This window comes from Hyperolius riggenbachi, chromosome 5 (assembly GCF_040937935.1).
Source record: "Hyperolius riggenbachi isolate aHypRig1 chromosome 5, aHypRig1.pri, whole genome shotgun sequence".
Taxonomy (NCBI): domain Eukaryota; kingdom Metazoa; phylum Chordata; class Amphibia; order Anura; family Hyperoliidae; genus Hyperolius; species Hyperolius riggenbachi.
The window spans coordinates 4687940-4706554 of NC_090650.1; the positions used below are offsets into that span (position 1 = coordinate 4687940).

The 18615-nt window shown below is 43.9% G+C and overlaps 1 protein-coding gene across 6 annotated transcripts in view; it reads left to right on the plus strand.

Moving 5' to 3' along the window:
• Positions 1-18615, plus strand: part of PPP1R9A (protein phosphatase 1 regulatory subunit 9A) — a 200541-nt gene that overhangs the window by 102158 nt on the left and 79768 nt on the right. For all 6 annotated transcript variants that reach the window (XM_068235034.1, XM_068235033.1, XM_068235035.1 and 3 more), the window contains exons 3-4: positions 5612-5744; positions 17900-18020. In XM_068235034.1, coding sequence (XP_068091135.1) covers positions 5612-5744; positions 17900-18020 — 254 coding nt within the window. The remainder of the gene's footprint in view (positions 1-5611; positions 5745-17899; positions 18021-18615) is intronic.

The following is an 18615-nucleotide window of genomic DNA, read 5'->3' on the forward strand; positions in this document are numbered from 1 at the left end:
GTGGGATGGCTGGAGGGGGCTGGAGGCTCCGGGAGTAACTGAGAGGGCGTGGGATGGCTGTAGGGGGCTGGAGGCTCAGTGAGTGACTGCGAGGGCGTGAGATGGCTGGAGGGGGCTGGAGGCTCAGTGAGTAACTGAGAAGGCACAGGATGGCTGGAGGGGGCTGGAGGCTCAGTGAGTGACTGCGAGGGCACGGGGCGGCTGCAGGGGGCTGGAGGCTCAGTGAGTGACTGCGAGGGCGTGGGATGGCTAGAGAGGGCTGGAAGCTCCGGGAGTAACTGAGAGGGCATGGGATGGCTGGAGGGGGCTGGAGGCTCCGGGAGTAACTGAGAGGGCGTGGCATGGCTGGAGGGGCCTGGAGGCTCCGGGAGTAACTGAGAGGGCGCGGGATGGCTGTAGGGGGCTGGAGGCTTCGGGAGTAACTGCAAGGGCGGGGAATGGCTGGAGGGGGCTGGAGGCTTCGGGAGTAACTGAGAGGGCGGGGGATGGCTGGAGGGGGCTGGCGGCTTCGGGAGTAACTGAGAGGGCGGGGGATGGCTGGAGGGGGCTGGAGGCTCAGTGAGTGACTGCGAGGGCGCGGGGCGGCTGCAGGGGGCTGGTAGAAGCCCTAGGCAAGTAAAACTGATTTTTTTTATTCCTGGCTTAAGTGTCCCTTTAACCAAGAATAACAAATTTAGAGTTTTAGAAAATAATAAATATTATTTAAAAAAACATCAAATTAGTGTTTTAGCTAATCAAAAGCAATAGTAAATGCTTGGAAATTTAGAACCAATTATAATGTACTACAATTAAATATATATTTGTGAAGGGGTACCTGGGATAATGGTTACTATGCTAGGGGGTATTCAGTGATTATGGGGTTTTAAAAGTGGTACATACCAATAAAATGTTGAGAAACACTGGCCTAACGCACGTTTCATGGCTTCTAACGATAGCCGCTTCTTCAGAGGTAAACAGTTGCAGGTCAAAAGTTGTGACAAAGAGTAATCAGGAACCTCCTCACGCTGTGTAAAGCATAAGTATGGGTCAAGTGCCCCAATATTCCCAACATTCAATACGTCAGCCACGTAAAGCAGGCGACCACTGTAAGCACTGCCTTGTCTACTGCAATTCCAATGGCTTGTATGTTATGCTGGCCATACATGGTACAATAACAACGTTCGATTATCCCGTTTATTTGATCTAAATGATCAAATCGAATGAAAGTTGAAAATATTTTTTGTTGTATCAAGAAATTCCAACGATTATCCCGTTTCTTCGAGAAAAATTAGATCGGACATGCTGGAAAAATCTTTATATTCGATCTAACGGAATAATCAAACTAAATTATCTAATCGGAAAAAAATGAAAAATTGTACCATGTATGGCCACCATCAGAGTGAACATACAGAGAGTAATGGCTGCCTTAACTAGTGTATGGCGGGGGGGGTCCTTCCACTAACTGTGGCCTAACTTCAGTGCGCTGATGCTGACGTTCTGCCACCAGTTTTTCTATTTGAAGGGCTGGGAGGAGTGGCGGTTAGCGATCGTCATGTTTTTATAATCACTATGGGGCCGTGGAGCAGAGGGGGCCCAAGTGGTAAAGTACCGCTAGTATGCATCCTCCATCAATAATACCACCGTATGTTATGTTTCCTCAGAAGACAAGTGCTGTCCTTATTGTCCCCATAGCACACAGGTGACGAACTCCAGTCCCCAAGGGCCACATCCATGCGGGGTTTAGGATGGACTGAGAAATGAGTTTTACTTGATGGACCACACCCTCCTGATTCAGTCCCACCAATCAGAGCCGTGCCAAAACCATGTGAGGACTTCTGGCCTGGAGGATCGGAGTCTACGATCCCGTTCTTTACTTGTTATCCAGGACACACCATTTGCATAGAGTTTCCTCCGACCATATCCCAAAAACATGCTGGTAGGTTCACCGGTTTCCCCATATTCTGGCCATGGATTGTGGTAGTGGTGTTAGGACTGGTTCACACAAAGCGGTGATAACCCAGTTAAAGACTTTAGGCGTGATAACCATTTTATCATGCCTTGCACAAAAACTGCTGGTAATCAGTTCACAAAAGCGCTTGTGAGTTGTAGTGTGAAGTAGGCTTCAGATTGTGAGCTCTTGTGAGGGACGGTGACATGAATTATTCAGCCGACTGTGTAAACACTGCAGAGAATGTCAGTGCGGGATAAATACATAATAATGGACGTATTTTAGGAAACCGCCTGACTAGTTTGCTGTAAAACATCCCCTGCCGTTTCGTGTGCCGGAACCCGTACAGCCGGTATTGTACGAGGAAGCAGACAAGACACAACACATGCTGGCGGTGGCGGTACCCGCAGATACAGGCGTGTTTGAACTTGGCTTGTACGCCGGTGAATCTCGGCCTCCTCGTTCAGCCATTGTACGTTTTATTGCCCGTCTCTTTAGAAGAAGCTGTTATTGCATTGTTTGCGAGGCTTATCAGCCGGATAATCCCTTGGAGTGGCCAGTCCTGCGGTTCATTATTCAGCCACGCTAGGTGACATTTGGAACATCGCTTTGTGGCATCGGCAGGAACAATCACCGCGAGTGGCGGCTCATCTCTCCCAACCAGTGCACTTCCATGAAGGTCATTTCGTTACACAGATTGCGGGATGTTTGAACGAGGCTGAGTTTGCCAGCTACGTGACGCAAACAATGCCCGTACCAACCCCCCCCCCCCCCAATCAGCACAAATAACAATTCCATCCTGTTTGGTTCATTTGTGCTGCTTTCATTTTGAAGATAGTAGCACTTATATCCAAAACAATCCCATCACGCAGCCCCCATACAACAACCTACCGACATAGCTCCCAACTGTCCCTTTTTCCTCCTCATTTGTCCCTCTTTCAGGACTTTGTACCTCTTTCTATGTAAATATAAATATTTCTCTACTAAAAATGTGTTTGATTGACTCTAAACGTTATTCCCATCCTTTAAATTGATATATTACTAATTTTAAAATGTTACTATTAAGGAAAATGAACCAGGATAGAAAGGACCAGTGTGGTTTGAATTATAAAACAACATTTTTCTTGTTAAATTTTTAGGGTATGCGTGACTAGAGGCGTGGCGTGGGTGTGGCCAGGGGTGTGGCAGGGTGAAGTGTCCCTTTTTCTCATCTCAAAAAGTTGGGAGGTATGACTACAGACATGAAACTGGCATGGGTGGGTAGTGCTGAGCATGTGCTCATTTGTGCTGAAATAATCATCTTTGTATCCTTCATAGTTCCGCGGCCGCCGGCATGCTCTCCGTACAAAGTAAAGATGTATGGGAATCTCTATTGGGCTGCAAAAGACTCATGGGAATCCTCAGCAACAGGGAGAATTCTCATTGGTTCATGTTGGACCGATGAATATTCTCTCACTTGCTAGGCAGAATTGGCCTGCTGCAGCCTATGGAGAGCGCCATGCTCCTGCCGGCCTCCGCCCTGAATATCGAGGGACCCAACGGCAGCAGGAAAGGAGGCGGTGCTCGCTTGAGATGGCAAGCGGAGGTGGAGAGGACGGTGTGTACGCTTATTAGATTCACTTACTGTGTCCGTTCTGCATTCGCTGAAGTGGGAACCGAGCCTTAACGGCACGGGTGGAGTAGTTTTGTGTGTCTGGCCCCTTCTCCCGGGACCAGCCTGTGTTGTGACGCCTCCACAGATTCATACTTCGCCATAAGAAGCTACAAATCTGTGTAAGAAATAGCTTCATGAAAATATGGCAGAGCAGGCAGCGAGTAAGAGCAGAAAATGACATCACAAGTGACATCACATGACCTTTACTGTCTGCTGGGATCCACTAGAGATAGCAAATCGCTATCAAAAATGCGAGCGTCTTTTATACCGATTTTTGCACCTAACAACCAGCGCTTTTTCCGTAGAGATTTCATGGAATGCGATATTAAAGTGGACCTGAACTCTTGCACAGAACGGAAGGAAAACACAGAGAAATGCAGCCTGTATGTGTTTAGAGAGTTTAGCCTGTCTAATTCCCCCTCATCTGTGACTAATCACAACTGTAATTTGATCTCTGTCAGCTCAGGAATCTCGGCAGTCCTCGGCAAAGCAGCTAATTTGTAAACACAGGATGTTAACCCTTTGTCTGCTGCCATGAAAGCAGGAAGTAGACACACTGCAGTATTTGTATCAGCTGTAACAAGGAAATGTTTTTCTGTAAAGAATATTATGCTTTTGCTTATCGTTTAGAGTAGAAAGCAAGTTCTAAGTTATTAAGAATTAAAGGACCTCTGTCTCGAAAATCTTGAAATGTAAAATATATGTAAACATATACAAATAAAAAGTATATTTCTCCCAGAGTAAAATGAGCCATACATTACTTTTCTCCTATGTTGCTGTCACTTACAGTAGGTAGCAGAAATCTGACATTACCGTCAGGTTTTAAGGCTAGTCCATCTCTCCATGGGGGATTCCCAGCATGGCTTTTATTCTTTATAAAGACACTTCCTGAAAAAGATTTGTACAAAGATGCTGGCCAGCCTCCCTGCTCACCGTACACTTTTTTTGGGCAGTTGGATCGAGCAACTGCCATTCACTAAATGCTTTTGAAAGTAAAGAAATCCCTGAGAACCCCCATGAGGAAATGGGCTAGTCAGATATCTGTCGTTTCTGTCAGATTTCTACTACTTACTGTAAGTGACAGCAACATGGGAGAAAAGTAATTTATGGCCCATTTTACTCTGGAAGAAACACACTTCTTATATGTATTTGTTTATATATATATTTTAAATGTTTTGATTTTCGCGATAGAGGTCCTGTAAAGAGACACTGAAGCGAAAAAAAATATATAATATAATGAATTGGTTGTGTACTATGAATAATTACTAGAAGATTAGCAGCAAAGAAAATATCCTCATATTTTTATTTTCAGGTATACAGTGTTTTTTCTAACATTGCATCATTCTCTAATATGTGCAGATTACACAACACTCAGCATTCAAAATGATTCTTTCAGAGCAGTCTGTTAACTAATGACCTCTCCTCTGCCAGAGAAAAAGAAAACAGTTCAGGAACAGTTGAGATAATAAAAGTCAGAAAACAGCCCTCTCCATGACTTTGAAAGTCGTAGAGATTAATAGCTTGTTTGCATAGAGATAACAACTGGAGTTTCTTAACTCTTCCTGTACTGGAAACAATTAGACTGATGTATCTGATCTTAATGTTTTATTTCTTAGCCGTACTACACATACAAATCATAATATCATACATTTTTTTTCCGCTTCAGTGTCTCTTTAAATCGCTCTGAAAATGCTGCAGGTAGCGCAATTTCAATTTTGGCAAATCGCAATCTCTCCTGTGGAATCGCTGCCATAGTCGTACAGTAGTGTAGCGCTTTTGGGATGAACAACAATTCCTAGAAAGCACAAATCGTTCCTGCATGCGCTCTGGTGCGTCCCCTGGCCTTACGTTAGGTCTGTGTCCTCCTCCGAGGTCCTCGCGTAGAATGACACATTCCTGATCTCTGCGCTGTGTCACACCAGCGATCATCTGACGATTATCTCATTCATCAAAATCTGACATGAAATAAATGATTCTCACGTGTTGAGCATCAGAAAATATAACCCTAAACATGTGCTTGTCTTTGGCAGGTGTTCAACACGTACTCCAACGAGGACTACGACCGGCGGAACGAGGAGGTGGACCCGGTGGCGGCCTCAGCGGAATACGAGCTGGAGAAGCGCGTGGAAAAGCTGGATATATTCCCCGTGGATCTGGAGAAAGGTGAGCGTTTCCTGCCGTGAGTAGGAAATTCATCCGCCGCGGCAAAGCAGAAACTGCAGCGCGAGTAATCATGGAAAAGGTGTCGCCACTGCGTGCTAAACAAGTATCGGGTCGCAGCTTCCGTAAGGGGATCTCTCGTCAGAAACGCCGGCGCGATAATTGCAGATTATGTCATGGAGTCCGGGGGCGCGGGGGAGGGAAACACACAGTGACGATAGCCTGATACACACGTTCCATTATGATTGGCCAATCACTGACCGATTCTACCACCTCCATGTAGTATGAGAGGTTACCTACCCAATCTGCACAGTATGCAATATCGGTTGCCCCCTCATACCTCATACTACATGGAGGTGGTTAAATTGGTCAGTGATTGGCCAACCATAATTAAACGTATTTATAAGGCTTTACCCATAACTGGCAGATGTTTTGCGTAGAGCTGAGACACAAGTTCTCGCCCTTGTTTCCATTTACTGAAACATCTCCTGACACCTCCTGACCTGTCCAGCAGGGTGGGGGCTGAACTAACTGAAGCCCTAATGCATATTCTGTTACGCTGACTTCCTGTGTCAGTTTCAGATGCTGCTTCATTGCATTAAACTCCACCCCCTGTCCCATCATCTCTGTGAGCTGAGTCCATGGTTCAAATCCCACCTGGGGCACTATCTGCAGAGAGCTTGTATGTTCTCCCTGTGTCTCTATGACTACAGGATCTTCTCAAAAAATTAGCATATTGTAATAAAGTTCATTATTTTCTGTAATGTACTGATAAACATTAGACTTTCATATATTTTAGATTCATTACACACAACTGAAGTAGTTCAAGCCTTTTATTGTTTTAATATTGATGATTTTGGCATACAGCTCATGAAAACCCAAATTTCCTATCTCAAAAAATTAGCATATTTCATCCGACCAATAAAAGAAAAGTGTTTTTAAAACAAAAAAAGTCAACCTTCCAATAATTAGGTTCAGTTGTGCACTCAATACGCGTACAGTCAAAAATGGCGTGGGGAAAAAATGGCGCAGTGATAAATCTTTTAAAACGGTATTTATAGTTTTAAGGATATGCAGTAACTTTATTTAAAACGCTATTTATCGTTGGTCTGACCCCCGCCCCTCATGTCCTGCGGTGTCCCCCGGTTCCTGTCTTCTGCCTCCCCCGCCCCCCCTCGCACGTCCAATTTTGTCTCCCAGTGATTTCATCTCTGCCCCGGCCTGGAGTGTAATGCTACAACAGTCCTACCTAAGCAGATCTTACGAACAGCTGGTGGATGTATCTGCTCGCTGCCGCTGAAGACTTTCTGATGCACCAATCACGCTGGGGGCGCTGCTCCAGAACTGCCAATCACCGCTGCTCATGTCTCTGCTCCGTCTGCTAATTGGACGCGATGGTCTCGGAGGCGGGAGCATTGGGTCCAATTAGCAGACGGAGCAGAGACATGAGCAGCGGTGACTGGCAATTCTGGAGCAGCGCCCCCAGCGTGATTGGTGCATCAGAAAGTCATCAGCGGCAGCGAGCAGATACATCCACCAGCTGTTCGTAAGATCTGCTTAGGTAGGACTGTTGTAGCATTACACTCCAGTCCGGGGCAGAGATGAAATCACTGGGAGACAAAATTGGACGTGCGAGGGGGCGCGGGGGAGGCAGAAGACAGGAACCGGGGGACACAGAAGACAGGAACCGGGGGACACCGCAGGACATGAGGGGCGGGGGTCAGACCAACGATAAATAGCGTTTTAAATAAAGTTACTGCATATCCTTAAAACTATAAATACCGTTTTAAAAGATTTATCACTGTGCGCCATTTTTTCCCCACGCCATATTTTCCTGACCCGCTCAATACTTGGTCGGGAATCCTTTGCAGAAATGATTGCTTCAATGGGGCGTGGCATGGAGGCAATCAGCCTGTGGCACTGCTCAGGTGTTATGGAGGCCCAGGATGCTTCGATAGCGGCCTTAAGCTCATCCAGAGTGTTGGGTCTTGCCTCTCTCAACTTTCTCTTCACAATATCCCACAGATTCTCTATGGGGTTCAGGTCAGGAGAGTTGGCAGGCCAATTGAGCACACTAATACCATGGTCAGTAAACCATTTACCAGTGGTTTTGGCACTGTGAGCAGGTGCCAGGTCATGCTGAAAAATGAAATCTTCATCTCCATAAAGCTTTTCAGCAGATGGAAGCAGGAAGTGCTCCAAAATCTCCTGATAGCTAGCTGCAATGACCCTGCCCTTGATAAAACACAGTGGACCAACACCAGCAGCTGACATGGCACCCCATACCATCACTGACTGTGGGTACTTGATACTGGACTTCAGGCATTTTGGCATTTCCCTCTCCCCAGTCTTCCTCCAAACTCTGGCACCTTGATTTTCGAATGACATGTAAAAGTTGCTTTCATCTGAAAAAACTACTTTGGACCACTGAGCAACAGTCCAGTGCTGCTTCTCTGTAGCCCAGGTCAGGCGCTTCTGCCGCTGTTTCTGGTTCAAAAGTGGGTTCATGCTTCCATCTGCTGAAAAGCTTTATGGAGATGAAGATTTCATTTTTCAGCACGACCTGGCACCTGCTCTCAGTGCCAAAACCACTGGTAAATGGTTTACTGACCATGGTATTACTGTGCTCAATTGGCCTGCCAACTCTCCTGACCTGAACCCCATAGAGAATCTGTGGGATATTGTGAAGAGAAAGTTGAGAGACGCAAGACCCAACACTCTGGATGAGCTTAAGGCCGCTATCGAAGCATCCTGGGCCTCCATAACACCTGAGCAGTGCCACAGGCTGATTGCCTCCATGCTACGCCGCATTGAAGCAGTCATTTATGCAAAAGGATTCCCGGCCAAGTATTGAGGGCATAACTGAACATAATTATTTGAAGGTTGACTTTTTTTGTTTTAAAGAGAACCAGAGATGAAGCAACCTCATGTATTTTACCTTATAAATCAGTGGGAACATGACAGTAAACACCTAATCTGCTCTTTGTTACATTGTTCTCTGTTTAATTTGCCTGTTATCACCTCTAAGATAAGAATCCCGACTAAGCAGTCGGTCTGGCTTTGCTACAGAATAATTATAGCTGAGACTGTGTTCTTTGCTGTCTTCAAGTCCAAGCCTGCCCCCTGCTGGCTTTGCTCAGGAATCATTATAGCTGAGTCATTATAGCAAAGCCAGAATCAATGCTCAGTCCAGGATTCTTATCTCAGCTAGATAACAGACACTTTTAGCAGTGAGGATGGAACAGAGAGCATGGTAAATGTTTTCTCTAATGTTCCCACTGATTTCTATGGTAAAATACACAAGGGTGCTTCGTCTCTGGTTCACTTAAAAACACATTATTGGTTGGATGAAATATGCTAATTTTTTGAGATAGGAAATTTGGGTTTTCATGAGCTGTATGCCAAAATCATCAATATTAAAACAATAAAAGGCTTGAACTACTTCAGTTGTGTGTATTTGAATCTAAAATATATGAAAGTCTGTTTATCAGTACATTACAGAAAATAATGAACTTTATCACAATATGCTAATTTTTTGAGAAGATCCTGTATGTTAGGAATAGATTGTGAACTCCTCTGAGGACAGCCAGTGACATGACTATGTACTGTGTACAGTGCTGCAGAAGATGTCAGTGCTATATAAATACATAATAATAATATGGTAGGACATTACACTATGACTATGGTAGGATTAGAGTGTGATCTCCTCTGAGGACAGTCAGTGACATGACTATGTACTCTGTACAGTGCTGCAGAAGATGTCAGTGCTATATAAATACATAATAATTATATGGTAGGACATTAGACTATGACTATGGTAGGATTAGAGTGTGAGCTCCTCTGAGGACAGCCAGTGACATGACTATGTACTCTGTAATGTGCTGCAGGAGATGTCAGTGCTATATAAATACATAATAATAATAATATGGTAGGACATTAGACTATGACTATGGTAGGATTAGATTGTGAGCTTCTCTGAGGACAACCAGTGACATGACTGTGTACCCTGTAATGTGCTGCAGAAGATGTCAGTGCTATATAAATACATCATAATAATAATAATATGGTAGGACATTAGACTATGACTATGGTAGGATTAGATTGTGCGCTCCTCTGAGGACAGTCAGTGACATGATTATGTACTCTGTAATGTGCTGCAGGAGATGTCAGTGCTATATAAATACATAATAATAATACGGTAGGACATTAGACTTTGACTATGGTAGGATTAGAGTGTGAGCTCCTCTGAGGACAGTCAGTGACATGACTATGTACTCTGTAATGTGCTGCAGAAGATGTCAGTGCTATATAAATACATAATTATAATAATAATGTAGGACATTACACTATGACTATGGTAGGGTTAGATTGTGAGCTCCTCTGAGGACAGTCAGTGACATGACTATGTACTCTGTAAAGTGCTGCAGGAGATGTCAGTGCTATATAAATACATAATAATAATATGGTAGGACATTAGACTATGACTATCGTAGGATTAGATTGTGAGCTCCTCTGAGGACAGTCAATGACATGACTATGTACTCTGTAAAGTGCTGCAGATCTGTGGGGAAGGCTGAGGCCTAGGTATGACATTAGAGCTTGTTTTTAGTCTGTGGTGAATACGGTTAGGTTGCTAGGCTGTTGGTTTGGTTCATGTTTCCTGTCCGGTGGCGGGTAAGCTGATGGTGAAGGGATGACTGCGGTTGCCATTATCTGCAGGTTTTAGTGCAGAGGCTGGGTGTCGGTTTCCAGTAATGGCGCACTGAGGATGGCCGGACGACACAGCCTCCTCCTGTGTGACCTTCAGCTGCCTCCTGTGTGCGCCTGGCCTCAGGTGTGACTCCATCCATCATGTGGAGTAAAGCATTGCTGGTTTGTGTGTATAATCATTATAGATCATCAGTAAGAGGTATGACAGCGACCCCTGCTGGACAGCATGGTGTGTGCATGTTGTGTGGCTGCCAGTGCAGTGATCAGTGCCAGTCCCATCTCTCCCTCTGCACTGGCTTCATAGTGAAAGAATACCAGTGCTGAGGAAATGCCAATACTTCCAGTCTATTTCTATACTAATATTAATGGTAAACCCCACGCTGTACACTGGCGTAGTGGTGAGACTCCCAGCGCTGGCATCCCGGGTTCAATTCCCAACCAGGACTCTACTGGCATAGAGTCTGCATGTTCTCCCTACTATTTCTGTGCTTTCTCTCACCACTTCATGACTATGGTAGGATTAGATTGTGAGCTCCTCTGAGGACAGTCAGTGACATGACTATGTACTTTGTAATGTGCTGCAGAAGATGTCAGTGCTATATAAATACATAATAATAATACGGTAGGACATTACACTATGACTATGGTAGGATTAGATTGTGAGCTCCTCTGAGGACAGTCAGTGACATGACTATGCATTCTGTAAAGTGCTGCAGAAGATGTCAGTGGTATATAAATACCTAATAATAATATGGTAGGACATTAGACTATGACTATGGTAGGATTAGAGTGTGAGCTCCTCTGAGGACAGTCAGTGACATGACTATGTACTCTGTAATGTGCTGCAGAAGATGTCAGTGCTATATAAATACATAATAATAATATGGCAGGACATTAGACTATGACTGTGGTAGGATTGGACTGTGAGCTCCTCTGAGGACAGTCAGTGACATGACTATGTACTCTGTAATGTGCTGCAGAAGATGTCACTGCTATATAAATACATAATAATATGGTAGGACATTAGACTATGACTGTGGTAGGATTGTACTGTGAGCTCCTCTGAGGACAGTCAGTGACATGACTATGTACTCTGTAATGTGCTGCAGAAGATGTCAGTGCTATATAAATACATAATAATAATATGGTAGGACATTAGACTATGATTATGGTAGGATTGGACTGTGAGCTCCTCTGAGGACAGTCAGTGACATGACTATGTACTCTGTAATGTGCTGCAGAAGAGGTCAGTGCTATATAAATACATAATAATAATATGGTAGGACATTAGACTATGACTATGGTAGGATTAGAGTGTGAACTCCTCTGAGGACAGTCAGTGACATGGTTATGTACTCTGTAATGTGCTGCAGAAGATGTCAGTGCTATATAAATACATAATAATAATATGGTAGGACATTAGACTATGACTATGGTAGGATTAGAGTGTGAGCTCCTCTGAGGACAGTCAGTGACATGACTATGTACTCTGTAAAGTGCTGCAGGAGATGTCAGTGCTATATAAATACATAATAATAATATGGTAGGACATTAGACTATGACTATGGTAGGATTAGAGTGTGAGCTTCTCCGAGGACAGTCAGTGACATGACTATGTACTCTGTAATGTGCTGCAGGAGATGTCAGTGCCATATAAATACATAATAATAATAATAATAATAATATTATGGGTACACATTTTAGACAGTGTGAAGATGGGATATATCATGAGGATACTAAATGCAGGGGTGCTTAATGTGTGTTTGTGCAGGTTGAAGGGAGGGGGGGGGGGGGGGGGAAGGGGTGATCAGTCAGTCTATACTATATTTATTCATTTTGTGGCTTTATAATGTGTTGACTCAGATTTGCAAATATAATTCCACACAAACCTTTTATTTGCAGATCTCACATTTTTCCCGCAGATAATGATTTTTGTTTCCGCTGTCTTCAGTGAAGAGCAGTGAATGTAAACAGCGCTGAGTCAGGCCTCGTTTACATCATGATGCACTTCCGTGCGTATTTGGAAGCGTGTAGGATGTGGGACACGAAAGAACAGCAGAAGGGCATAGACAACCCTCCTGCCGCTCACATCATAGGGGCTGCGTTCTGTCCGCAAGCGCAGCCCTGATCCATTCACTGTAATGAATTATATCAACAGCGCAACGCATAGTGGTGCAGATGGCGTGCGATCGTACGCATTGCGTGTCTTGATGTGAACGTACCCTTCCTCTGCTTCCAGCGGTTTCTTACTCTAGTATAAACATTTTCCTCTCAGGGAAGCTTAGAGACAGAAATAACCCTTTAGGGCTCAGCCACACTATAAGCGTGGTAGTTTTCTGAGCGCTTGTGATTAATTAACTTTTCTGAGCGCCTTTCAAAAATTGTTCCCATACACTTCCATTAAAATCGCGGTAAAAATTGTTTAAAAATCGCCGCGAACGCACAGTTGCGTAGACGAAAAATTGCGGTGATTTTTACTGCAAATTTAATGAAAGTGAATGGGAGCGATTTTTAAAAAGCGCTAATCAATCACAAAGCACTCACATAAGCGCTTATAGTGTGGCTGAGCCCTAAGGCCCCGTTCACACTGCACGCGTTTCCAGCCGCGTTTTGGAAAGGCGTGCAGGTGGCCGACACGCACAACATCAGACAGTGCATAGAGTGCACTGTCTGATGTTCACACTGCATGCGTTCTGGACCTGTGCGGTCCGGGTACGCATGCTGCACGCATTTTTTGCAAAAACGCGTGGCTGTCCCATTCACTTTTCAGTGATGGGATCAGCCACGCAACGCATACAAACGCGGATGGCGTGCGTTCGTACGCGTTGCGTTCCGCGTGCGTGCCCGTCCGCGTTTGTGATGTGAACGCGGCCTTAGTGTTTAGAGATAGTATTACTTTTCCCTTAGAATCATACACCCTGCAAATGATGTCCATTTTAAATCAGCAGAGACAGCCATACTGTCCCAGGAAACAAAAACCACATATAAGTAGATAAATATTTGTTCTACTTACATAACATGTATTGTACTGTCCACTTTTTGATTTCAGTGAATTTTATGTAGTAAATAAACAGGCACTGACTGAAGCCAATCATGATGTCATTTCCTCCCTTACTCTTTTTTTCTCCTAGAAACTGCACTGTCATATCTAGTTTGCTTTGTAAACACACATGAGCACAGCATAGATCGTATTTCAGCAGCTTCTGCAGAGGGGTGAGGTGTATTTCCCTTCTCAGCCTCCTGTCCCACTGAACTGCCCTCAGCCAATCAGTGAGGAGCAGGAATGTGGGAGGGGAGATGTCACGCTTCCTTCTCTGCAATGTACCAAATAGAGCCAGGCTAAGATAAGATTCATTACAGCAGACACATTTATGATTATATTGGAACGCTTGCAATGGAGGGTCAGGTTGTAGACTACATATTAAACACAGAGCAGTGGGTAAATGGAATTTGATCTTATGACTGACAATCCTGCTTTAAGAGTGAAGGAAGCAAGATGGCCGTCCCCATGAGGTAAATCCTTGTGCAGTTTGGTGAGACGTCTAGTTATGATATGTATAATATGACAGAGATGAGGTTATCTCACCTGCTGATATCATGCAATGCATTTCCATCATTTCTACTCCTTTCCGACATCTTGGCCAATTCATCTGGATATTTTCTTGGCTGATATGTAAGTTAGGCATTCATGTTGGAAATATTCTATGAGGTTTTTTTGGCATATAGATGGCAGGATAGATCATTTCTGGTCCAATCTGATTTTAATCGTTTTTTCTCATAGAAGGGAATGGAAATGATTGGGAGATTGATCGGAAATTAAATCTACCAAAAAAAAAAAACAACCTCAATGGGCTTGATTCACAAAAGAGGGCTAACTGATAGCACGGCCGTTTTCGTGCGTATTTTTGCGTTTTGCGTGATCGCGAATTTTCACGCAAACCGATAATGGATTCGCGAGAAAATGGCCGTGCTATCAGTTAGCACTCTTTTGTGAATCAAGCCCATTGTGTATTCCCAGCATTATATCATTGCCCTGCAGAGCTCTCGTCGTTTATGTTATTGTATTTTATGAATTCCATGTGGTGTTTTCGGATTGATGATGATTTGAGTGGTTTTTGTGGTAGTGCTTAGCTCAGACGTCAGATAACGTTGAGCGTTTGTGCAGAATATTTTCTGGCTGCGCTCGGCAGGGAAACGGAGATAAATGCATCTTTAATCGCTTCCAGCGAGCAAGCTAGAGAGAGCGATATTTAATAAAGGCCATTCGTTTAGCGTCCGGTCATTTCTGAGGTGAGAGCGGCGCTGGACAAGGCCGCAGCTTTACACGCTCATTATCCGCCATGTCTAGTAAACAATCTGACCCCAGCGTTACATATTATCTGTATAATGGCTGCTCACCGAGAATAAGGGGACTTTTTCCACCGGTCCCATTTGCGATTGCGTTTTTTTAGATCGCCACAATTTGCAATGATTTTCTGATCACAAGGGGACCGCGTTTAGCATATTAATCGCCGTGCCGCACGACTGCGCATTTATTGAGGCTTTGGCAGTACAAAATACCCCTTTTAAAAATTGCTGAATTGGCCTGAAGCAGCCCAGCTGAAGGAGCGTCTATGACTACAGAGAGCAGACAGGCTGATTTTACAGCATCGATCTGATCTGCGAAGGAATATTATTATTATCATGGTTGTCATTGCAGCACCCTAAAGTATTATCATAAATGTGGTATTAGCTTTTTATCAGCTTAAAAAGACACTGAAGCGAAAAAAAAATATATGATTTAATGAATTGGTTGTGTAGTACGGATAATTACTAGAACATTAGTAGCAAAGAAAATATTCTCATATTTTTATTTGCAGTTATATAGCGCTTTGAGTCCCCATGGAGAAAAGCGCTATAAAAATATTGTTGTTATTGTGTTTTATAACATTGCATCATTCTCTAATATTTGCAGTTTACACACTACTCGGCATTCTAAATGATTTCACAGAGCAGGCAGTGAACTATTGACCTGTCCTCTGCAGAGGAAAAGAAAATACAGTGACTGACAGTTGAGATAACAAGCTTCAGAAGACAGAGCTCTCTGCCACTTTGAAAGTTGTGGAGCTCAATGGCTCTTTTGCATAGATAACAACTGGAGTTTCTTAACTCTTCCTGTACTGGAAACAATATTAGACTTATGTCTCTGCTCCTAGTGTTTTATTTCTTAGCCGTACTACACATACCAATCATTATATCATTTTTAGCTTCAGTCTCCACTGAGGGTGCGTGCGTCTTACAGGACGCTGCGTGGCACTTGCAGACATGGGAGCACGCGTGCGAATCCCTGTAGCCGTGTCATGCACAGTCCGGTATCACACCAACATGCAATCTGGCCTTCATGCTATTTTACGGAATAGGCAGCGTTTTCCCGTTTGGCTCAGTGGCGGGGTAACGATGTGTATCTGTACGTAATGGAAACGGGCCCTAAAGGTTCAGACACACTATAAGCGCTTTTCTGAGAGCTTTAAAAAAACCTCTTCCATTGATTTACATTAAAATCACGATCCCCGTAAAATTGCACGATTTTACTGCGATTTTATTGTAAGTCAACGGGAGTGTTTTTTTAAAAAGCTCTCTGAAAGCTGTGATAACTAAACTTATATTGTGTCTGAGCCCTAACAGAGACCACCGTGCCGGACCCCTCTGTCTGTCCTCAGCGTAATGCTGCCCATACACGGTATAATAAAAACGTTTCATTTTACCGTTTATTCTACCTAAACAATCGAATTGAATGAAAGTTTAGAAAAATCTTTTTTGATTAAGAAAAAATAATCGATTATCCTATTTTTTCAATAAAAATCCGAACGGATATGTTGGAAAAATCATTATATTCGATCTAACTTTATAATCAAACAAAGTTATCTAATCGAAAAAAAATTTGGGAAAAATTGTACTGTGTATGGGCACCTTAATCATTTAAAGAGACTCTGAAGCGAGATCAAAACTCGCATTTTACCTTATATTTAACATGGGCATGTTTGCCCCAGCTACAACGCCGCTATCCCGCGGCAGAACGAGGGGTCTTTAACCCCCAAATCCCTCCCTGCAAAATCCACGACCAACTTGGTCGTAGATTTTGCTGCTCATGGAGGCGGAGCTAATGGCTGTAGCTCTGCCCCATGCGTGTCTATCAGCGGCAGATCTCCGCCTCCTCCCCGCCCCCCTCAGTGAAGGAAGACTGAGAGAGGCTCGGGAGAGGCGGTGATCAGCGCTGATAGATGCGCTGAGAGGCAGGGCTGCGGCCGTTAGCCCTGCCTCAACAGGAAGCGATCCCCGCACAGCACGGAGGGGATTTGGGGGGTAAAGACCCCTCGTTATACCGCGGGATAGCGGCGTTTTAGCAGGGGCAAACATGCCTCTGTTGAATATAAGGTGAAAAGCGAGTTTTAACTTCACTTCAGATTCTCTTTAAGCTGCCTGGACGTGATTGTCTCGTCCAGACGGCTGCTGCACGTTCTTGCGCTCGATCACGCGCGTGCCAGCGTGCCCCCGTGCCGCCCTCCCCCTTCCTCCTCCACGTTAGCCCGGAGATCAATGAATGGGAACATAGTTCCCATTCTTTGATCTAACATTGATCTAAGTCCCCGGCAGAAAAACCGACGGTTTCTGACAAAAAAAAGTTTTCCGTCCTCCATATGCTTCCTGGAAGCGACCACTTTGCTTCCAGGACTAAAAAAAAAAATTTAAATGAAAAATTAAATTAAATTCTGTGGCCATCTTGTGGCCAAATAGTACAACTACATCTACAACATTATTACTTTTAAAATTAACAGTTTACCTCCCACACCAAAAATTACCCAAATAAAATTTTTGATTAAAATAAAAATTACTATTTAAAAAAACAAAAAAATAGTTACCTAAGGGTCTGAACGTTTTTAATCCGCATGTGAAGAGGGTATATTACGAACATTTTTTAAATTATAAGCTTGTAAATAGTGATGGACGCAAAACTTAAAAATGCACCTTTATTTCCAAATAAAATATTGGCCCCATACATTGTGATAGGGACATAATTTAAATGGTGTAATAACCAGGAAAAATGGGCAAATAAAATACATAGGTTTTAATTATGGTAGCGTGTAATATTTGAAAGCTATAATGGCCGAAAACGGAGAAATAATGATTTTTTTTCCATTTTTTTCTTAATATTCCTGTGAAAATGCATTTAGAAAAAAATAATTCTTAGTAAAATGTACCACCCAAAGAAAGCCTAATTGGTGGCAGAAAAAAACAAGATATAGATCAATTCATTGTGATAATTAGTGATAAAGTTATTGGCGAATGAATGGGAGGTGAAAATTGCTCTGATGCATAAGGTGAAAAACGACTGAGGGCTGAAATGGTTAATATTGTCACTGTGCGGACTGAGTTGGGATATTCAATGCTGTCGATTTGTTTGTTTTCAGATGAAGACGGTCTTGGCGTCAGTATTATCGGGATGGGGGTCGGCGCAGACACCGGTCTGGAGAAACTTGGAATATTTGTGAAAACCGTCACAGAAGGCGGGGCGGCCCAAAGAGACGGACGGTAAGAGCAAGAGATTGTTACTCAGTGCTAAGAATCGAGGAATTCTGGATGTACAGCGAAAGAAGAAAGAGATGTGTCCATCTGTAGTGATCCTGTATGGCGGCTGTGATATGAACAGGCGGTAACACCTCAGCAGCGCCCCCTGCTGGCACCAGCAAGTCCATCCAGTGTCTCAGCAGATGGATGGATGGAGTTGGGTCAGATGTCACTCCAGATGTAGAGGAAGATCTGATGCAGCATTGGGTGCCAGCAGGATGCTATTCCGATATAGTCCCGGGTGGTAAGAGGTGCAGATAACAGGCAAGCAGTGATGGCCGTCCTGCGTGTCGCTGCGCTTCCTCCATGGCTCAACCCGCCTCTGTTCTGACCCCACATGACTTCTCCGTGATCTCGTCACTGGTGCCACGACTGACGTTGTTCAATAAGATGCTGATAATTCACACTTAATGCGAATTGTATTATTATTATTTTATCATTTATTGTATTTCTAAAGCACCACCATATTATGCTGGGCAATAGATAGCAATAAATAGGAGTGACAGACACCATAAGTCTTACAGGTCCTCGTCCGCCATCTTGTGCCGCTGCCCCCCTC